Below are 23,856 nucleotides of genomic sequence, written 5' to 3'. Positions count from 1 at the left end.
TCTACCGATTACGATTCATCGGTATCCGCATCGGTGCACCAGTAGTTATGTTCCATTTATGAACTGAAATACATGTGAACTTGCATTGCATGCTTTTCATAGAATGAGTTATTTTAGGTAGTTTAGTAAATTTATAAATATTTTTAACCAAAATGTGTTTTATCCTAAATCGGATTGGAATCTGTGAATCGTCAACAAATGTATCAGCATATCAGCAAAATTTTGTAGATCGGTACAGCTCTAGTTGCTACCAATAAATTTATAAGTCTTACAAAAGCAATAATGCCTGTGTATGATGAAATAAATTCGCAAACACCAAAACTCAGAATTCAAAACACGAAGGTCCAATCCATCTTAAACAGACAAGGGCAAAAACCTAAGCTTAGCAATAATATAATAGTACAAACTATGAAGACTGACAGCACAAGTTCACAAAAAAAAAACACTTCTAAACTGTCACACGATGGTGCAGTAGAGCACAACTAAATATTCTTAACTCCGTAAAGCAAAGCCAATACAATACCAAAACCAGCCACTACTGCTGGAATAAATTAATTTTATAGTGAGATTATAACATATAAACATAATTGTAATTGCTATTTCCTCATTAAAATATGAATATTTAATCCAGAAAAAATTTTTTTTTAAAATGAGCCCAAGTACTGTACACTGAAGTTTTGAGACTTTCTCCATGAATAATTTACTACGTGTCTAAATTCGCCTACATGAAAAATTTTTCGGTAATGCAACTTCAAGATTGTTTCAAATCTTAACCTTTAATTTTCCAAAGACTAAATAATTAAAATATTTGATTTATTTAAAATAGTAACTTATTTTTAGTGTAAATGAACATTTTTCTAACAGCATTTAACTATTTAACGCTTTTTTTTTAGGGGAACTAGGTAAAAATCTTATTTAGAAAGATGGAAAGAGGGGGGGGGGGGGGGGGAAGGGGGGTAGATTTCTGAGAAATCTTACGTGTCAAATGAGGCGGGGAGATCAAAAATGACCAAAATCGTCATGACGTGACTAAGAACGGTCCCTGACGGACACGCTGTTACCAAGACTGGGGCAGTGAATGAGAACGTCTGTTCCCGGCCGAGCCCACTCACCGTTGTAGCTGGGGATGGTGCCGATCGAGCGCCCGACGGACGAGCGGTAGCTGGAGCTGCGGTCGATCAGCTCGTCCTCCTCCCACGGCCGCGGGTGGTCCACGTTGCGCGACGGCGCTGCCGACAAAACCACGACGTCAAAAAAATTGGTCCTCTGCAAAGTCGGTTTACGGACGTAGTTTTACGTGACAACGTCGTAACAAATCATTGATGAAATTATTGCATACTTTTATGAATAAAATCGAATCATTTTTATTGAATTTTCCCTTTTTTTTATGGATACAAAGAAGGAGTGAAATGAAATCTACAATTTAATTGATGAATTAACTTTTATTTGCACTCATTAATTCAAATATGTTTATTACTTTTAACGAAGAGATTATTTGAACTATAACTATTATACATGTCTTCCAATCTGTGTTATTCTGTTAAGGATAGGACGATGATAGGAAAAGTAGGAAACAAATGGGAGTGTTTCAAGGATGATGTGAAGGAAAATGGCTTACCCAACACCAAAATGCAGTCAAAAATAATATATTGGCGCCACGGACTCTGCAGCAATGCTAGGAGGAACGGGTTAGCAAAGAGCAATTAAAATGTTACATCGAAATGCATGAAACATAATTACGCCACGGACTTGGTCACAATGCTAGGAGGTTCAGGTTAGCAAAGAGCAATATAAAATGAGCGAAATAGGACAATGTGCATAACGGGACATTTTTTTGTGCGTGCAGCCGGCGTTCATCGATTTATTAGACGTTGTCACGTCAAAAATGAAATCGCTTTGCAGTACCAGCTTGACTTGTTCGTGTGTCACTTTCCGTCAAAGCAGAGCTCAACCGCCACTCTCTTTCACTGGTGATCCAGAGGTGGTCGTAGAGTGAGTTTATCACATCGCTATAGTTACAAGCATAGAACATTTGGACAAGCACCAACATGAAATTTTAACTATAATATTTTCTGCACACTATGTTTGCATTTGTATCATTCTGATCAACACTACAAAACCAACATTGCCAGTCTGATAAACATTCTGTACATAGGGTCATGATAAACCCTCCAGGAAGAGGGTCGCGATGAAGGACACCGGGGGAAGAGGGTCTCGATGAAGGACACCGGGGGAAGAGGGTCTCGATGAAGGACTCCGGGGGAAGAGGGTCTCGATGAAGGACTCCGGGGGAAGAGGGTCTCGATGAAGGACTCCGGGGGAAGAGGGTCTCGATGAAGGACTCCGGGGGAAGAGGGTCTCGATGAAGGACTCCGGGGGAAGAGGGTCTCGATGAAGGACTCCGGGGGAAGAGGGTCTCGATGAAGGACACCGGGGGAAGAGGGTCTCGATGAAGGACTCCGGGGGAAGAGGGTCTCGATGAAGGACACCGGGGGAAGAGGGTCTCGATGAAGGACTCCGGGGGAAGAGGGTCTCGATGAAGGACTCCGGGGGAAGAGGGTCTCGATGAAGGACTCCGGGGGAAGAGGGTCTCGATGAAGGACTCCGGGGGAAGAGGGTCTCGATGAAGGACTCCGGGGGAAGAGGGTCTCGATGAAGGACTCCGGGGGAAGAGGGTCTCGATGAAGGACTCCGGGGGAAGAGGGTCTCGATGAAGGACTCCGGGGGAAGAGGGTCTCGATGAAGGACTCCGGGGGAAGAGGGTCTCGATGAAGGACACCGGGGGAAGAGGGTCTCGATGAAGGACTCCGGGGGAAGAGGGTCTCGATGAAGGACTCCGGGGGAAGAGGGTCTCGATGAAGGACTCCGGGGGAAGAGGGTCTCGATGAAGGACTCCGGGGGAAGAGGGTCTCGATGAAGGACTCCGGGGGAAGAGGGTCTCGATGAAGGACTCCGGGGGAAGAGGGTCTCGATGAAGGACTCCGGGGGAAGAGGGTCTCGATGAAGGACTCCGGGGGAAGAGGGTCTCGATGAAGGACTCCGGGGGAAGAGGGTCTCGATGAAGGACTCCGGGGGAAGAGGGTCTCGATGAAGGACTCCGGGGGAAGAGGGTCTCGATGAAGGACTCCGGGGGAAGAGGGTCTCGATGAAGGACACCGGGGGAAGAGGGTCTCGATGAAGGACTCCGGGGGAAGAGGGTCTCGATGAAGGACACCGGGGGAAGAGGGTCTCGATGAAGGACTCCGGGGGAAGAGGGTCTCGATGAAGGACACCGGGGGAAGAGGGTCTCGATGAAGGACTCCGGGGGAAGAGGGTCTCGATGAAGGACACCGGGGGAAGAGGGTCTCGATGAAGGACACCGGGGGAAGAGGGTCTCGATGAAGGACTCCGGGGGAAGAGGGTCTCTATGAAGGACACCGGGGGAAGAGGGTCTCGATGAAGGACTCCGGGGGAAGAGGGTCTCTATGAAGGACACCGGGGGAAGAGGGTCTCGATGAAGGACTCCGGGGGAAGAGGGTCTCTATGAAGGACACCGGGGGAAGAGGGTCTCGATGAAGGACACCGGGGGAAGAGGGTCTCGATGAAGGACACCGGGGGAAGAGGGTCTCTATGAAGGACACCGGGGGAAGAGGGTCTCGATGAAGGACTCCGGGGGAAGAGGGTCTCGATGAAGGACACCGGGGGAAGAGGGTCTCGATGAAGGACTCCGGGGGAAGAGGGTCTCTATGAAGGACACCGGGGGAAGAGGGTCTCGATGAAGGACACCGGGGGAAGAGGGTCTCGATGAAGGACTCCGGGGGAAGAGGGTCTCTATGAAGGACACCGGGGGAAGAGGGTCTCGATGAAGGACTCCGGGGGAAGAGGGTCGCGATGAAGGACACCGGGGGAAGAGGGTCTCGATGAAGGACACCGGGGGAAGAGGGTCTCTATGAAGGACTCCGGGGGAAGAGGGTCTCTATGAAGGACACCGGGGGAAGAGGGTCTCGATGAAGGACACCGGGGGAAGAGGGTCTCTATGAAGGACACCGGGGGAAGAGGGTCTCGATGAAGGACTCCGGGGGAAGAGGGTCGCGATGAAGGACACCGGGGGAAGAGGGTCTCGATGAAGGACACCGGGGGAAGAGGGTCTCTATGAAGGACTCCGGGGGAAGAGGGTCTCTATGAAGGACACCGGGGGAAGAGGGTCTCGATGAAGGACTCCGGGGGAAGAGGGTCGCGATGAAGGACACCGGGGGAAGAGGGTCTCGATGAAGGACACCGGGGGAAGAGGGTCTCGATGAAGGACACCGGGGGAAGAGGGTCGCGATGAAGGACACCGGGGGAAGAGGGTCTCTATGAAGGACACCGGGGGAAGAGGGTCTCGATGAAGGACTCCGGGGGAAGAGGGTCTCGATGAAGGACACCGGGGGAAGAGGGTCGCGATGAAGGACACCGGGGGAAGAGGGTCTCTATGAAGGACACCGGGGGAAGAGGGTCTCGATGAAGGACACCGGGGGAAGAGGGTCGCGATGAAGGACACCGGGGGAAGAGGGTCTCTATGAAGGACACCGGGGGAAGAGGGTCTCGATGAAGGACTCCGGGGGAAGAGGGTCGCGATGAAGGACTCCGGGGGAAGAGGGTCGCGATGAAGGACACCGGGGGAAGAGGGTCTCGATGAAGGACACCGGGGGAAGAGGGTCTCGATGAAGGACACCGGGGGAAGAGGGTCTCTATGAAGGACACCGGGGGAAGAGGGTCTCTATGAAGGACTCCGGGGGAAGAGGGTCTCTATGAAGGACACCGGGGGAAGAGGGTCTCGATGAAGGACTCCGGGGGAAGAGGGTCGCGATGAAGGACTCCGGGGGAAGAGGGTCGCGATGAAGGACACCGGGGGAAGAGGGTCTCGATGAAGGACACCGGGGGAAGAGGGTCTCGATGAAGGACACCGGGGGAAGAGGGTCTCTATGAAGGACACCGGGGGAAGAGGGTCTCGATGAAGGACTCCGGGGGAAGAGGGTCTCGATGAAGGACTCCGGGGGAAGAGGGTCTCGATGAAGGACTCCGGGGGAAGAGGGTCTCGATGAAGGACTCCGGGGGAAGAGGGTCTCGATGAAGGACTCCGGGGGAAGAGGGTCTCGATGAAGGACACGGGGGGAAGAGGGTCTCGATGAAGGACTCCGGGGGAAGAGGGTCTCGATGAAGGACTCCGGGGGAAGAGGGAAGAGGGTGGCGATGAAGCACTCACAGGCGTTGACCGGGGACTCGTAGCGCAGGCGGTATGCCGGCTCCCGGGCGGCCGAGGGCGTGCGCGAGGCGTTGCGAGGGTCCAGGTGTGCCATCCTCCACTGCCGCAGCTTCTCCCGCTCCCGCACGCTCTGCAGGAACACCTTGCCGATGCCCGTCGCGATCTTGCTCAGCTCCTCCTCCTCCTTCTGCGGCGGCCAGAGCACACACAACTTAGAAAGATCATAACTTAGAAACACACAACAGAAACGTCATAATGTAGAAAGTCACAAGTTAGAAACACACAACTTAGAACTGTCATAACTTATAAACACGTAACTTAGAAACATGCAACGCAGAACCACACAACTTAGAAACGTCATAACGTAGAAAGTCACAACCTAGAATTATCACAAGTTAGAAACACACAACTTAGAACTGTCATAACTTAGAAACACGCAACGCAGAACCACAAAACTTAGAAACGTAATGTAGAAAGTCATAACTTAGACAATTCCAAGTTATGTGTTTCTAAGTTAAGACAGCACCCCCTTCTGCGGCAGCCAGAGCACACCGCTTCTGAGGCTGCCCACGCACCGGCGATCCAGCCAATCACATCTCACGGGGCCCGTCCAGTCAAGGCGTACGTGTGTCAACGAGATGAGATTATAAGCGCAACGCTCGCCGGCATTTCTAGTGCGTATCTTAATAAATATAAATCCAGTGTCCTGATGTTTGTTTCCAGTGAACTCTTCACCAAGTCAACCGATTTCGATGAAAATTGGCATTTATGTGTAATTTTTTCCAACTTGAGAGATAGGATAGTTTTTATTTCGATTAATGGTCTTAATAATTTATAATTAATAATAAACTGATTACCAATGTTGATTGGTGTTTAAGCCCGGGAAACAGTGGGTACTTCGTCTCCATGACAACGTTGCGTGTATTGTTGTATTAAGTTTTTGTCAAAATTAATTAAAATTTTATTTCATTTATTATAACAGTAAATAAGAGATTTGTTATCATTTTTTCCCCCATTAATACAACCGTGCGAAGCCGGGTCGGGCAGCTAGTAGCTTATAGATTTTGACAGTAAACATTTCAAGAAAGTATTTGACATTAAACATACATGTTACTAGCTGCAGTACCCGGCGTTGCCCGGGCTGAACACAAGGTGATACATTGTACGCGATTTAAAGCAAAATTGATAGCGCTATATGACAGTGTGGTGTACATAGAGAAATGACACACAATTGCTGTAGGAATGTCTATGACCTATGAACTGGCGCGCAGTCATGTCGTCGTCCGAAGGATAACTGCGAAAGTTGACATATATTGTAACATTATATGGCGGAGAAATGAACATAAAGGTTAAATGCAAGTCACTTAGGGGCTTTCAAAAATATATACTAGTTGTTTTACACCTAAAAATTACTCTAAAACTACTTTTAGCCATTTTAACTCTTCTAAAAAAACACAGTTTAAAAACTTAATCCGAAATCAGAAGTACTTTTTGGCCCTCAGCAAATTCTTAAAAGCTTTTCGTGAACAGACCAGACCTACCAATCTGCAAGATATAAATTTTGAATTAAAACATATCAACCTAACTCAAACTATGTAAAACTATGTTGGTAATGTAAAAAAAAAGGATAATTTTCTAAGTAAAAAATAAGTCATAATTTTCCCAATCACCTCTCTAGTTGTGTTTACAACTCAAATCTCACAGCTGCCCTGTATTAGCAAGCAACGCAACCCAACCTGATCACCACACACAGAGCTCACCAGCATACCGTATCACACGGCCAGCACGCCAGCAAAATTGAAATCCACCAAATACCTTGAGTTTCTTCTCCTCTCCCTTGCCGTCGGTTTTCTCCCCGTCCACCTGGTCCTCTTCGTCGTCTGATATCGGCACCCCCTTGTACGTGTCTGACCACCTACGCCTCCGCTCTGCCCAACAGAAAACGTGACGATGCCGGCAACTAGAAACGGACGAGTGTGCAGTGGCGTAGCCATGATTTGTGTATGGGAGGGGGGGGGGGGGGGGGTGTTAAGAAGCATGACACCCCCCCCCCCCTACCCCGTATTAAAGAGGTGCTTCCAACACAAAAACTCATTTCATGTTTCTTGGCTGTCAAGATCATAAAAATTTTGAGAATTTTGAAATGTCAGGTAAAATTAATTAATATTTTCTGAAAGAAATGCAAACCATTTCTTGAAGTAGCCAGTGGCATTACAGTTAATCCTAAAAAGTTTCAGTTCTGCAATAAATTAAATTCTCCTTATTTGTACAACCCAAAAAGGTTAAAAATGTAACTTTGGCAGCTAATTATGCAAATAGTATGCAACTATATATTTTTTCATTTCGTGAAAGTTTAACGATTGAAAATGTCTAAAAGTTGATCAGTGATTAATATAAATCTAAAATCATGAAGATGACAAATATCAATTCCGACGAATTTGATTTCAAGAAATTTGAAATGTACCTAAAAAAACCTGTTAGTACAAAGTGTTTTCACAGTTCCTAGAACTCCTAAGAGTTATAGTGCTCATAAATTTCCTTAATAATTAAAGTATGGTTAGTACAAATATCTTAAGATTAACGTAAAGAAACAATATGAAGTTTTAACTAAAATAATAATGTTTCCATTACTTTGGTTCTTTGCAGGTTGTGGAAAATCCTTAAGAAATTTTATTCTTCCAAAATGTTGGTATTATCCATGTGCCATGTCTTTTTGTAGGTAATTTCTAAACTATTTCTTTAAACTTTTTAAGTGTGAAACGGTGGAAAATAATTTTTAAGCCACATGTGTAGCCACCCTAGAATTGTATTTTACAACACTAAAAACAGTACTTTTGATTTATAAATTACAAAGGATTGTGAATTATATTTGACGTGACGTCTAATAAATCGATGAACGCCGGCTGCACACACGAAAAAGTGTCCCACTACAGATGTCCCACTACGAATGTGTCCTGTTTGCTCATTGTACGCATGCGTGGCATCTCTCTTCCACTCGATTGGAACAACCATCGATTTTACTTTTCAATCATATTTTCGTCGTTTGCATTATTAATATTATGTAATTTAACGATCGTCCACCAATTTCAGCACAATCGGTACGGTTATTTAAAAGTAATGTTGAATATTAAAATACATTTTGAACCAACAATGGTGTTTTACAGTTACACATAATAATTCAAATTACACCCGGGATCTTTTGCACAATGTTTTAAAAAATATTGTAACACATTATAAAAAAGTTTGGTGTATTTGGGATGCGTATTTGTTATAATATCGTGTTATTAAAACGAAATAATATTATTCCCCTACCGTGAACAAAATTTATATAAGTATGTATATCTCACCTGAAACTATTACTTTTCAAGTATTGCCTCGTGGCTGCATGCATGAAAAAGTGTCCCGTTATGCTGTGTCCCGTTTGCTCATTGTACGCTTGCGCCGCATCTATCTCTCTTCCACTCCATTGGAACAACCATCAATTTGACTTTTTTGAGGCACATTAAAACTTGAAACACTCCCATTCGTTTCCAACTTTTCCTATCGTCGTCCTATCCTTAACAGAATAACACAGATTGGAAGAAGTTAAATAGCAAACACGTATAAAAGTTATAGTTAAAATAATCTGTTCGTTAAAGTAATAAACATATTTGAATTAATGAGTGCAAATAAAAGTAAATTTTATCAATTAAATTGTAAATTTTATTTCACTCCTTCTTTGTATCCATACAAAATAGAGATGATTCAAATTTATTCATAAAAGTATGCAATCATTTCATCAATATTTTGTAATGACGTCCTCACGTTAAACTATCGTCCGTAAACCGACTTTACAGACAACCAATTTTTTCGTGAAAGTTATTGCAGAGTGAGAGGTTTCGACTGGGAGGGGCCGGGAGAGGGGACTGGGAGAGGGCGGGAGAGGGGACTGAGAGGGTGCGGGAGAGGGGACTGGGAGGGGGCGGGAGAGGGGACTGAGAGGGTGCGGGAGAGGGGACTGGGAGGGGGCGGGAGAGGGGACTGAGAGGGTGCGGGAGAGGGGACTGGGAGGGGGCGGGAGAGGGGACTGAGAGGTGGAGGGAGAGGGGACTGAGAGGGGGCGGGAGAGGAGACTGGGAGGGGACTGAGAGGGGGCGGGAGAGGGGACTGAGAGGGGGCAGGATAGGGGGACTCACCGGGGTCCGTGTAGGGGTACGGCGGGGCGGGGAAGTCGTCGCGCTCTATCTTGGGCTTCTCGCCGGGGGCGGGCTTCTTGGCTGCGGGGTAGTGCGCCAGCTCTATGGGCTCCTCGTTGTTCATGTGCGGCGACTTGGGGCGCGGCGTCTCCGACCGGATGCTGTCCGCCATCACCCGCATCCCCGACTTGTGCGAGCCCGACTTGAGGCTGAACTTGCCGCTGCCGCGTGACTGGGCCGCTGCAAAACAGGCACGCCAACACTCCCGGAATCACACCTCCCCGCGGGACGCTCGGCTCGGGAAGCCACAGAGAAGCTTGAAGACAGGCGGCGCTAGTGAAATTTTTTTTCTTACAAAAACAGGGAGTGAAGTGGCAGAGCTCCGAACCCAGAGACTCAAACATGTCGAGGTTGACAGGCAGAAACCGCAGCCACTTGGCTATCGGGTCAGAAGAAGAATAAGAAAGAAATAAGGTATTTATGTTTTCAAAGTTTGTATAGTACTAGTAATGTATGGTAGGGAGTGCTATGTTAAAAATAGTTTCTCAGAGGGCGTCATCTTGATTGCAAAATTCGCGGATTCATTCGGTGATAGGTTAGAGACCTGTGAATTTCGCGGGTTCATTTCGTGTTATGCTGATATTCAAATAATTATACCTTGGTGCTGCTTCTGTCATTGGTTCTCCGTTAATCTGGAGGACTGAGGGCCAATTAGAGATCCCTCGCTCATAGAAGTGTCGAATCACAGGCCACCCAGTCGAGACGACTCACAAGTCAGCAGCCAATGAACAGTTGGCATTTGCCCGAGTGTGTAGAGGATATTGGAGTCTATCCTGGAGGTCATTGAACCCGCGAAATTCACGGGTCTCTAGTGATAGGCTAGAATTCAAACTCATATACACCTCTTACATAATTTTGCTATCGGCTTACCGTTCATCTGGACGAATCTCAACCGGTTATAAACCCCTCAACCAAAGAAGGATCGAATCACAGTCAAACCAGCTGAGACGACTTACGAGTCGGCAGCCAATGAACTTGCGTTATTTGACCCGAGTGTACGGGTCTATGTGCAGTCTATCCTGAAGGCCATCGAAACCGCGAATTTTGCAGGTCTCTAACCATAAATAAAACAAATCAACTTCAATCTCAAGTAAATCAAATTGAACTGCTACAAACGGGCCAACCAAATTGTCGTAAAACAGTAAATCTTCAATAAGTACAATAAATATTTGATATTCGGATAACAAAGATCCAAAGAATAATAATAAACGAAGGGGAATTCAGGGATTTTAATGCTCATTAGCATTTCAGGGAACATTTTTGACACAAAAATAAATGCAACAAGTATTCAATGTATATTTGTTGCCGGGACAAAAAATTTTAAACAATTTTTTTTGAGACATTGCTTCCAAAATTTTTTCCGTTTATCAGTGGACTCCTTGTCATTCATTATACCTGAGAATAAGGAGTCAACTGCGGTTCACAAGTTCACATCAGTTTGTTATTCCAGTCAAAAGCGCCTGATGATCCAACACGGCCATGGTTGCGAACGTGACAGGTACGAGATCTCTCGCTGCCGAATGAAAGACTAGGTACGAAACGAAACTGCTGCATTTGCCGGCACATTTGTTATCATCAAAAGGAAAAAGACAGGTCATTTTAATGAATGAGGCAATAATACATGATGTCGCACGAAAAAAAAAAAAAGATCGGCTTGTCAATCATAACATCACCAAAATAAAGTACTAAATAATGAGTACACAATGAGGGGCGGGCTACTTATTCATTCAACGACTACACCCAGCACTTTAAAACATCAAATACAACTCTCTCTCATTTGATTATTACCAAAATAAAGTACTTAATAATCACCAGAACAAGAGAACGAAAGTGAACGGAGGGGAGGGGTGGGATACTTATTCATTTAACGAATACACAAAGGACTTTAACAACTTCAAATACAACTCTCTCTCTCATTTAATTATATTTTTGCCAAAATGACACAGCTGATCAATGAAAATATTTGCCCGAAAAAAAAAAAATTCCTGCTTGGCATTGCTGTGGGGGTTAATTATTTTTTTTTTTAATGAGAACTAGAGCACCAAAAACTAATATACACTACGTTAAAAGATATAAATAAAGATTTCAATTGAGCGTCCACGCTCGGGGAACTCACAGGAGGGTCGGTGGAAGTGCGGGGAGGTGGGCGGCTTGTCGTAGGGGTCGACTGGTCTCTTGAGGTAGCCGTGGGTCGGCTCCTCCGTCAGGTAGCTGTACGTGTAGATGCGGCTGATGTCCTCCGGGTACTGGTGGCTCTTGTACTCCCGCAGGATCAGTCCGGGGCTGCCAGTGCGGTGGTACTGCAACAGGGAGGCGGCCGTCAGCACACGCGCCCGCCCGGGACTCCCGAGTCGTACTTCCTTAAGGAGGCCCCGCCTCGTCAGGGGCGTATGTGTGCCAGCGAGGCGGGATGATAAGGAGCGACGCTCGCTGGTGCTTATAGCACGGTGTCTCCTCTGGACTGGCGCGCAGTCTTCTCGTCGTGCATCGAGCGGCGACCGTAACATTACACGGCGGAGAAATGAAGATGAAGGTATAATGCAAGCCCCTTTAAGTGCTTTCAAGAATCTGTACCGGTTGTTTTACGCCAAAAAAAGTTACTATGAAAACACGCGTTTTTAGCCAATTTAACTCTCCTAGAAATACATTTTAAAAACTTAATCCGAAATCAAAAGTACTTTTCGGTCCTCGGCGAACTCTTAAATGCTTTTCGTAAGCAGACCCCACTCGGATGTCTTGAGTATTTTTGAAATGGCGTTGTTTTTCCTGAAGCTCTGCACACCGTATGTGTGTGCCCGAGTGGGCGGGGGAATTAAGCATGTCCACGACACATCCGGTTGAGCCGATTCCACTACTTTTCAAAATTAAAAATTTTTTGCATAACGTTCGCAAGGCCTTAAACAGCCATCGTCTGAAGTAGCTCGGCTTTCGGGTTGCAGCCGCTTCCTCGGCAAATCCTCGGCAGATAATTCACCCCAACGGTTCGATCGACATTGCGGTCGCCGTCATCAGGGAGCAGTTAGTTACCTAACCCAGAAGCCAAGCCACTTTAAAAATTTCTCGTTTTTTTTTTGAAGTTTATACTTCTTTAAGGTGCATTATGGAAAAAATTACGAGTGAATTTTTTACAATGTGCGCACACACACCGTGCAACCGAATTTTCAACAGGATAAATAAAAAATATTAGACAAAAATTATATAACGTGCTTCTAAATCTTATACTTTAGTGATTTATATTAAATACTAGTTTGTTTCATTAAAAAACAATTTTATCATTGAGTATACTTGTAATTGAAATTGTGTTTCTAAATGTTTTCAAGCGTATTTATAGATGTGAGGTTATGTTCCTGTATGTATGATTAATTTACATTATAAATTATAATTTATCCCGCTTATGTTTACTAAATTAAATTCTTAATTTTATACATGTGTTTATATTAATATTGGATACCGAGTATTTAATTTTATTTAATTTGATTGAATTTATACTTTAGCAATCATAATTATATCACTTCAGTCCTTTTATTATTTGCATACAATAGGCATACATTCACACATTTTTGTTATTACAGTCACATTATATATCTTGGTAAAATTAAACATAATACAAAATAGATTTGCTATTCATTGGAACATGATGATTTTCTAATATAACAAATGAAACCTCTTTAGAAATAACTTCAAAATGGTTTACGTGGACGGTATCCAACAAATTAAATTTCATGTCCGGCTATAAACTAAAGATGGAAATCTAGTTGTTCATTTCACTACACCAATCACTTTAAAATATCAAACACAACTATCCCTCATTTAATTTTTTTTTTTTGCCAAATGCCAAAAGCTTGAGTGCATGGTCGACCAATAAAATCTGTGACCGAAAAAAATTCTGCTAGTCATTACTGTGGGGTTTATTAATTATTAATGAGAACTAATGCACCAAAAACCGATATTTACCATTTAAAGTTAAAATAAAAAAATAATAATAATAATAATAATAATAATGATGTCTATATACTTTTTTTTTTAAAGAAACTAAGAACTATGTAATTATAAAATTAAGAAATTAATAACCTCTAAAATTGAAGTAAATAATACAGAAGACATTAAGTCAAATCACATGAAGCATTCTATTGAATGCATCAAAATGGTCCATTCTAATAATAGCATGGTTACTACTAAATTTCCATTTTTTAATTGATTTATTAATGTGCAGTACTGACAAATAGAACACAAAAAATCAAATTTTATAGTAGTAAGAATACTGGTCTAAATGTTAAATTTAATTCTAATTTTGCACTTCAGAATGAACTAGAAAAACTGGATAAGATTAGTCAGAACATGAAAAACATAATAGAAACCATTTTAATAAATTACAAAGATGGTAGTTGTATAATTGTACACTAGCACATAAAAGTGGGAAAAGAAAAAAAAACAGCGTAATAGAAACCTGTAAAAAAAAATTGCCTACAATTTCAAGCTCTCAATAAATAGTGTTATCAAGGGTTGCCAACCTTTTTACAGGATAGTTAGTCACGCATGACACTACAACATAACTCAAGAAATAACATGGTTTGACCAAAGTGAAACAGAACATACATTCTTTAAAAGTATCAATTTACTTTTTAACTATTACTGATAAATGCTGGCACTCAGTATTTATTTTTGCTGTCAAGCCAAATACAGAAAAAAAAATTACAATTTTTTTTACAGTAGTGAATTGCATATTTTGTTCAGTCTTCAGGATTCACTAAAATCATTCCCACATGTAATAAAAAATCTTAGTGTAAAGAAAATTGATGACAAATGCCATACTAACACTTAGTGGTTTGGCATTGGTAACCCTTGAGCACACATTTTTTTTTATTACGAAACCAAACAAAGCATGCAGATACTAACCTTTCTCGACAAGCTATTGTAGGGGCTATATAATGAACCATTAAAGCTTGGAGTGCGAGAACGAATGGAATACTGAAAAAACCAAACACACTGTGAATACAACAAAAACAAAACAAAACAAAGCATAAACATGCATTAAATAAAAACAAAACAAAATTAAAACAAAAAAACCATGCATCTAAAATGTTAAAAAAAGTTAAGTAATATTCAAGCAAAAAAAACTCTATACAACTCCAAAAATTATACTCTCACACAAATTTCATACTTGCAAGTTCATGAGTGGTTAACTACATATTAATTACACAGAGAGACTAAAAGCTATTTGCTTGCACATTCACTCGCAAATTCGCTCAGTGGAATTGTGAAGATGAATACTATGCTAGTTTTCTTACTAATCACCATATGGTTAGAAATATCATTGTGAACTTATGTGTCCTTCCCAGTCCAATCTCCGAGCGAACAGTTTAACTTTAAACCAGCTCCACTTAACCCGGCAATTGCAATTGGGCTCAAGTCGAGTAGTGAAAACTTGATCCGACTCAATATTTTTATTTTTGAGTACTCATGCATTGCTCGATTTAAACTACCCTATGTTATCGCATAATCGTTGCACTTATATTTTAGGGCATCAAAATTTGGATAAAAAAACTTCTCGCATAAACATTGCATGACGTTTTTGGTCCCGCTATTAGATTCTGAGTGCTTTGTGTAGGTATCTTTTCCATTTAAAACGATGTATTTTAAAGTATAAATCTGATATTTATGCGGAAATTAAATCTTTTACTTATTTAATTAACGGAAATACGAAATTGTCTGATGTGTAAATTTTCTTTTAAAAACGTTTTTAAACGTTATAACCTTCATCTGTTTGTCTGCATCGCTGCTGTGTACCGCTTATAAAAATATAGCCAGTGCTAAATGGCATCATTCATGTTTGGTTATGTTTTTCCCGTATAGAGCGCGCGCACGTAGTCACATATCGATATGTTGCCAATTGCATGCAACGCGTACTCTCTGTCGAGAGCCGAGTTAACTACTTTTAATGGCCCGCATTCTTTCGTGGTAAATGTGTACTACGGCAATAGTTATGGGTTAGTTCACACTCGCATTCGCATTTCGTTTTTCTGTTTTAAGTTGAAGAAAGGTTTTTGTTGCATGACATCAATTTAAATTGTTCGGCGTACTCTTATATACTCCACTTTTAAATAAACATACTTTCCATGAATGGGTTTTATGTTTTTGAATAACTTTACCTAACAAATTCTTTTTTTCTTCGCATAAACGTCACACCCCTACTTTTCAAACTTGATTTTAGTATAAAATGTGCGACGAATATACAATAAAACACGGTACTTCAAAACTTTCACATTTAATCTCATGTATTTATTAATCCAAGGCAAAGTGGCTTTAAACTATTGTGTCAGGTACAGCTTAGGCCACTTTGCCCTAGATTCATAAATAAACATGATTTGACACTTTACAAAAGTTTTCCAGGTTAATTCAAATAATACAAAAAAATAAAATTTTGAATATGTAGAAGTTTTTTGCTTAATCACTTTATGTTGTTTTAAAATACAATTTTCATGAATTTTAGAACCGATGTAGTCAATACATCGAATTGAAACGTACAGTACATTTATTTCCAGTAAAAAATTTCAGTTCCTTAGGAAATAGCTAATAATATCCATTTACGAAGATAACCCACAATGACCTGGCCAGCGAAAGAGATTAGCCTACTGCCTACATTTTAAGTTTTAATGAACATTTCATTTGCATCATTATTTAACTTTAATCTTACTTTTAAAAAAAAATTTTTTTACCACTATGCCAGGTATTTTCATAGCAATATTCAAATACCAATACAAATAATTTTATTTTTTGTATTTGATTAAACATTGAATACTAACACTTTTAAAAAATAAATATTTATTTATTTATATGCAACAGCCATATTCCGAGGGCTTTAGCGGTGGCTAAGACACATCCAATCAAGGACACAGGCTTTATTCATTTGGTTACGGTTATTTGTCATAGCATACCTTGTCGAGCTTGAGTATACCAACGTTCACAATTGACACAATTGAGGTTAAGTCATTTGTGAGATAATACCCATTTTTGATGTTTGAATAAAATTTACTTTTTTTTCTTTCCTGATGTATTTATTCCATGATGAAAAAAGAATTTTTAGTGGGATTTAATTGTCATTCTTATTATTTGTTTTTGAAAACAATTAGGCATTCGAGAGCTTGGTTGCAAAATGAAAATCGAAACCATCAACGACAAGTAGTAGAGTTAGTTCAAATCAACAGAGTTTCACGGTGTATTTTCTCCGCTACACCGTTGACTCGGTCTAGTTTGGACGCACTGGAACGGGCGGGGGGATCGAAAGGAACGGCCAGGACAGGCGCACTCTCTTTACGAGCGAGCGAACACAGAGGCGCTCGGCGGACGACGACGGCTTGCCTGCATCTCGCTCATCCCGGAGCTGCTCATGCGGTCGAACTCCCGCCCGTCCTTGGTGCTCTCGCCGTCCGTGCAGTGGCCGTTCTCCAGCGAGCCGTTCAGCACGGTGCCGTTCTCCGTGGGGCCCGGGCCGCAGCGCGGGTGCCATATGGCCGTGCCTGCGACACCAGGGCCGGTGCAAGGTAAATTGGCGCCCTAGGCGAAAAACCTTAATTGCCAACCCCCCACCCCCCCGGCCGGACACCCCAAAAAAAAAAATTTCCTTGCCTCCAAATACATCACGTAAGCCTAAGATTTTGTCAACAATCAAATGTAAGCAGGCTTGTTTTTTTTTTAATTTTTTTTTTTTTTTTTTACTTATTACAAATCATAATCAGGTCACCGTGGACTTTAAATAATTACTTGTATCACTATAAAACATTCCAAACTGTTTACAAAAATCCATTTTCAACTAGTTTCAATAATCGTTAAACATATGATATCAGCTGTTATGTGTCGTGCTGCGCCGCCCCCAGCTACTTGGCACCCTAGGCGGTTGCCTGGTTAGCCTGTGTGGACGCGCCGGCCCTGCCTGCGACCAGCCAACACCCATCACCACGTTCGCTCCGCCGATCGGTAGAGACCAGAAAAATTTGCGGTTTCATTTCGCGATAGGCTGGCATCCAAGTGTGTTTAACCTTTCGCTGCTTCAGTGATTGGACCACAGGTCGTCTGAAGGAATCAAGAGCCAATGAATAATCCTCAACGAAAGAAGTATCGAATCAAAAGGCCATTCTAGTTAATAGTTGTCACGAGTCAGTAGCCAATGAGCAGATGTAATTTGTCCGAGTGCATAGAGGATCTTGGAGTCCATCCTGTAGGTCATTGAATTCGCGAATTTTTCCGGTCCCTACTGTTCGGACATTAATTAATTTGTTTATTCCTACCAACAATTAAAAAACCTTTAAGGTAAGCACATACACAAATGGGCGTTACATAAAACAAAAAACAAAAAAATTGTTATTAGTCAGTAAAAAACCATTAACATACGTAAAAAATGTTTTTTAAAAAATAGAACAGATGAATGTAAAACATCTTAAGACAATTAGTAGGTAGTGACAAGATTAAATGGTGAGTTGTGATAAACCAAAAAAAACACCGCTATTCACTTTATATCATGGTACTAAGACGCATTATACAAAAAGTTAATTTGAGCCATAAAAAAAAAGTAATCTTATAATGTTTGAAATTCAAGGAATGTCATTTCCGGGGGAAAAAATTGTACCAAAGTGCAAGGTTTAGAAATAATTAATTGAAATGTTTTTTATTGTACATCTCTTATTGAATCACTTTCAAACCACAAATGCTCACTTTTTTTTTTATTGTAAAAAGGCAGCAGTAGGTATTAAAAACAGCTTTTATACAAAAAAAAACATTAACACCGAAATCTTCTGTTTTAAAAACAAAATTGGAATGAAAATAAAAACTATAAATCTTGTCTCTAGCAATTAGGTTTTGAAGTTATAAATTTTATTAATAACTTTATAACCTTAAGAAAAAGTTCAGTTTTTTATATTAAACAAATTATCAAAAGATCAAGTTAAATGTTTGAGTACTGAAATTGCTGATTGGTCAGTCAATAATATAATTTATGGTATGGAGTGTACAAATTATAGATATAGACTACGAACAACTATTTAACCATGGGACTCTATATTCAGAAAGTATTTGCAGTTACATACAAAAAGTTATTCTGAAAATCTTCCACATCTAACAAGGGAAACGGACAAGATTATATGGTTTTATTTTTAGCTAATTATGTTTTTAAAACAGAAGATTTCCTTGTTATTGTATTTATAAATTATGAATTTTTTTCATAACTATAGCATATTTATTAAATAATATGGCACATAAATGATTTTGACTAATATATATTGCACTTTTACTTATATTATGTTTTTTTAATAAGATTATTTAACTATTCAGAACATAAATTACATTTGTAGAATTTCCTGTATTAAGAGATAAGGTATTTGTGATACAAGTTAACTATTCATTATAAATGGTGATTCATTTCATGATTTTATTTTCATTTAAGTGCTTTATGGTGTATTAACTTGCACTTCCGTGTCATAATGGTGTGTTGAAACACTTCTTGATGTTACTTTGGATTCATCGCAATTTACCATACAATCTGTGTTAATTTCAGTTCTTGCGTAATTCACCACATAATATTATCCCTACTAGTCTGTACTTTAAAACGTATGTCAATTTCGGTCGTTACCACAACGCTGAAATACCATAACGCCGAATGTCAAAATTGACCGCAACGCCGACAGCTAGAAAACTGCTGTGTACCACAACGCCGAAATAACAACTGAATGAATTTGTGTGTGTTTCTTAAATGTACCTTAACGCCGAAATACCACAATCAAACCTAACCTTACCTAACCTAGCGTAATATAACCTAACCTAACTTATCCTAGCCTAACCTAACCTAGTCTAACCTAACCTAACCTTTGTGACAGTCCTGCAATGACATTTTTCGGCGTTAGTGTATATTGGCGTTGTGGTATTTCGGCGTCGTGGTGCGTCCCCTGTCAATTTCCCTGTGTATTCCAGGTTTTTCGAGAACCGTTTCCAATTCTCCCCGAGTCTCCCGTGTCTGCACAGAAAACCCGGCACGCACCTTGCAGATACATCTCTTCTCCATCGCCGAAGGGGTCCCCGCACTTGGTGCAGCGGGCGCAGGTCGGGTGGAAGTGGTGGTTATCGCCCGCCTGGCAAACACAACCACATCCACAACGTCGTCAAACACCGCGCCTCCTCGACAACACTGGCCGCGAAGCTGGTGCTCGCTTGGTGCTCAACCTCGCACCCCTCCGACAACGAACTGAGCAAACACGACCGACGAAGACGAAGCATTTGAAAAGTATCGGACACACTACAAAAAACTGGAAACGCTGCCCGTTCCGAACTATTCACGTCATTTTACGAGCCATACAGGACAGATTAAAAAAAATCTTGGCATACGGCAAAACAAACAAAAAAAAGGTGGGAAGGGGGGGGGGGGGGGGTTGGTTTGTCTGTAAAGTCGGTTTACGGACAATAATTTTACGTGATAACGTCATAAGAGAACATTGATGAAAAATTGCACACTTTCTAATTTTCAAATATTATTTACAGTTTTTGCAAACTTATTTAAAATAATTTGTTTGAATATAATCACAAACAATTAGTTATAGAAATAAACTGAAATGAAATCAATAAATTGTTACATTTGAAATGACAAAATTGGACAAATAAATCAAACTTTTTAAATTGCTGCTTTTAAAAAGCCCGCCTTAACCTGTTTGATATTATAAAGGGATAATTATATAGATACAGAGATGCTTTGTGCGAGTATTTACCCACTTCAAGTAACAGAGTGGTGCTGAAAACCACAGACAGTTGCATTAAAGAAGTTTCCCTGCACCGCGTAACGGACAGGGGGCAGAAGTGTCGTTACCTGCAGCACCTTCCCGGATATGTATCGGTTGCAGTAGGCGCACTTCACCCCAAACTGCTTCTGGTAGTCCTTCTCGCAGTACGGGATGCTGTCCCTGCACACGAGCACACGTCGTCGCTGGCAAGTTGCCAACACTTGGTGTAAGCTTTTGGACATACGCCATTGCTTAGCACATGTATGCCTGTAGAAGAAAACTACAAAAAACACACAAATTAAGCAAAAAGTTGCTGTTGTCAGGATTTAACGCCACACAATACTCCACAATAGAAATATGGTCAACAAACAAAGAAAAAACAAAGAAAAATGGACTGACAGAATGAAAAAAGCACCACAAATGATGACAGCACAAAAATACCGAACCCCAAAAAATTCAGCACAACAGTTCAAACGAGACAAAAATACAGCAAAACGAAAAGACGAAAAAAACACAATAGTTTTCCAAAAAACAAAAAAACAAAAAAGAAACGGAAAAACCCCCAACAAATGATGACGGCACAAAAATATTAAACCCAAAAAAAAAATTCAACAGACATACATGTGCTAAACAATGGCGTATGTCCAAAAGCTTACACCAAGTCATGCACTCCCATTGCACAAATCTTTCAAAGATAATAAGTTGCTAACACTTCCACCGGCTGCTGATGATGACTGTCCAATTGTTAAAAGTGCAATTGTAAATGTGTTTTACCCTTGGCCTTAAAGCACAGTCTCTCACTCCACTTAATTTTTTTTTTAGTTTATTCACCATGACTTTAAGGGCCGTTTATAATAATTTTTTTTTAACTTGATACCTCTCATGCATTAGTTTCAGGGTGGGGAAAAAAATCGAACATGTTTTTTTTTTTATTTTTTTTTTATTTTTATGATTAAAACAGCTTGTAGGTAGATTTCAAAAGAAAGACTGCCTATTGTAGCCGTTACCATGGTAGAACTTCCAGAAAATTTTTATATAGTTTTTTTCATTCATGGTCCATAGACCCCAAAACCATCCTTCAACTCAAAAATTTCAATTTTAATACTGCTGCAATTTTTCACTATCACTTTTAAACTGATACATAAAATCTAACAGTGGAAAATTTTGGCCAAGTTCGTAAACGGGGAATATCCGACCAAAGGGGTAAAAATGGGGAAGGTTTTTTGAACAAAAAAAAACAATAGCTGCAACTACCATAACATGGAAAATATCACATTCGCTTGAACGTCTTTAACACGTAGAAGTAATACCAAAAACTTTTGTCTGAATAAATATTTTATATGGCCAACAATTACTGCAAGGGGTGGAATAAACAAAGTTTGGAGAATAAAAAAATCATAACTCTCTTAGTAGGCACACAATCAAATCTTTTCAAATTGTTTGTACAACTTATTCATATTATAAAAACTTTTGCCTGAAATAATTATTTATACAAACAACCGCTGCTGCAAGGGGTGGATAAAGAGTGGTTAAAATACAAAATGAAATCTATTCACATTGTTCGTAAATCTTATAATTTTTAAATAAACTTTTGTCTTAAACAATTTTCGATAATACAAGCCATTACTGCAAGGGGTTAAAAAAAAAACCTGGGGTTGAAATAAAATAGATAGAACTCCCCCTACCATGTACTCTATAGAATTTATTTATATTATTGTTTAACTTTTTAAATATTGTTCAAAACTAATGTCTAAAGATAATTTTATTTAACAAACCATTACTACAATGGGTGGAAATAAGGGTATAAACACCAAAAAAGCCATTCCTTTTTTTAATTGATATACTATCATAACCATTATAATTTATTTAAAAAACTACTAAACTTTATCTAGAACAAAGATCACTTACCACATACAGTACACTCCCGATTATCCGCGAAATTAAGTGGCAGGGCCACCGCGGATAGTGAAAATCGCGGATAATCCGCAAAATAGCCGAAAATGGGAAACAAAAAAGTAGGGATGGGATTTTCGAATCTTGGATTCGTCGAATATACCGAATCCTATGGATTCGAGGATTCGTAGGATCCGAGGTAGGATTTGAAGTGGGATTCGAAGTGGGTTTTTAAGAGTTTTAGGTAGTAATTGAAAATTGTAGTGCTGGCCGAAGTTCGAAAATTTCGAACCGAACCGAACCCTTACGTTCGGTTCGGTTCGAAACCTCTTAAAATATTTTCGAAAAACCGAACGTTCGTTTAAAAAAAAAAAAAATACGTTTTTATAATTTTCTAACCCCCATTTGAGACCATTCACAAAACAACACAACAAAATTCCATTACTTGTAATATTCCGACTTTTATCGCATAATCGTCGCCTCAACAGTTTCAAGCGCAGACAAAATAAAAAATTTATTAATTGTCGCATAACTCGTAAAGAATTTTTTCACATAGGCGCGCTTTGTTTTTTGTTTACTTTAGAGAATTTTGTATGCATTTCTCGTACTACGTAATATAAATTATCGTACAAATGCCAAAGGTATTGTATATTATACCTTTAACTATAGTGCGTGTACGAGAAGTGTTGTAAAATCACCAAAGATTACGTACCCCATACGTTAAACTAAAGCGCATGTACGAGAACACTCGTATTTCGGCAAAACTAACGTGATCAAGTTAACACAAGACTAATGAGGTAGAAAATGATTACGTAAATTAGGTACGTATTTTAAATTACTGGGATGTATTTATTTTCTTTGGCCTTTTTGGTTATAACAGTCAGGTACTGAAAATATTAATTTAATCTTGTTTATTAAAAGTACTGGTCCAGTAAATTTTACAGTACGGTACTAAGTTGACTAGCGTAGTCGCGGCAGCCATAATTATTTCTCGTGTTTTCTTTTTTTCCGACGCAAATTTCTATAACCACACTTATTACGTTACGTTTACAATATAATTGTTCTTGAGGTGATTTGCGATGAGCAGGCTTACGTCGTTTAAGTTTTCCAAATGGAGAAAAGATAATGACGACCCAGATGACCCAGAACCACCCCAAAAAATGTCTAAGTTTCTTCTGACGAGCAGCATTCTTCCAAGAAAACAGCAACTGCAGTCAGCGGGTTTTGTAATGTAGGTAGATAGGTAACTTAATTCACATTCGACTTTTTTTTATGTCCTATTAAAAAGTTTTACTTATTGAAAATGTTAGATTATGTCTACCACAAAAATATGTTATGTGGCCTTATGCTGAATGTTCGTCATCTTTATAATATTATATTTTTTTAAATGAAGGTTGGTGTACACTGAAAAAGGAAGATAGTCTTTTGGAAATTTAGATGGAACTTCTTCATGAATTAAAAGTATATGATTTTCTCTAAACTGTTTTCTTTCCTTCATTATTTATTGTATAAACTTTACTTATAAAATGTTTTGCAATGTTTTAATAAAGCTAAGCTATATAATGTTTTAATTTTACATATGGCTGGAGAACCTTTCTTTCTCACCATTCAGTTAAAGACCAAAATGCTGGTGGTCGGTTCATTTTAATTCAAAACAATTATTTCTGTATGAGGTTCGGTTCGGCACGGTTCGAAATTTTTTTGCTATGGTTCGGTTCGAAACCAGAGAACTGAGGTTCATCCA

General features: G+C 40.4%; 1 protein-coding gene across 6 annotated transcripts in view; it reads right to left on the bottom strand.

The window, feature by feature from the left end:
• LOC134540647 (actin-binding LIM protein 3) overlaps nucleotides 1-23,856 on the bottom strand; it is a 117,607-nt gene that overhangs the window by 25,471 nt on the left and 68,280 nt on the right. For all 6 annotated transcript variants that reach the window (XM_063383516.1, XM_063383517.1, XM_063383515.1 and 3 more), the window contains exons 6-14: nucleotides 20,306-20,399; nucleotides 19,487-19,577; nucleotides 16,819-16,976; nucleotides 14,356-14,427; nucleotides 11,576-11,759; nucleotides 9,400-9,639; nucleotides 7,040-7,152; nucleotides 5,225-5,411; nucleotides 1,113-1,229 (exon numbers count right to left, since the gene is read on the bottom strand). In XM_063383516.1, coding sequence (XP_063239586.1) covers nucleotides 1,113-1,229; nucleotides 5,225-5,411; nucleotides 7,040-7,152; nucleotides 9,400-9,639; nucleotides 11,576-11,759; nucleotides 14,356-14,427; nucleotides 16,819-16,976; nucleotides 19,487-19,577; nucleotides 20,306-20,399 — 1,256 coding nt within the window. The remainder of the gene's footprint in view (nucleotides 1-1,112; nucleotides 1,230-5,224; nucleotides 5,412-7,039; nucleotides 7,153-9,399; nucleotides 9,640-11,575; nucleotides 11,760-14,355; nucleotides 14,428-16,818; nucleotides 16,977-19,486; nucleotides 19,578-20,305; nucleotides 20,400-23,856) is intronic.

This window comes from Bacillus rossius, chromosome 17, assembly GCF_032445375.1.
Source record: "Bacillus rossius redtenbacheri isolate Brsri chromosome 17, Brsri_v3, whole genome shotgun sequence".
Classification (NCBI taxonomy): domain Eukaryota; kingdom Metazoa; phylum Arthropoda; class Insecta; order Phasmatodea; family Bacillidae; genus Bacillus; species Bacillus rossius.
Note: the sequence above shows the minus strand (reverse complement) of the source record. Positions and strands in the feature narration are given on the sequence as shown.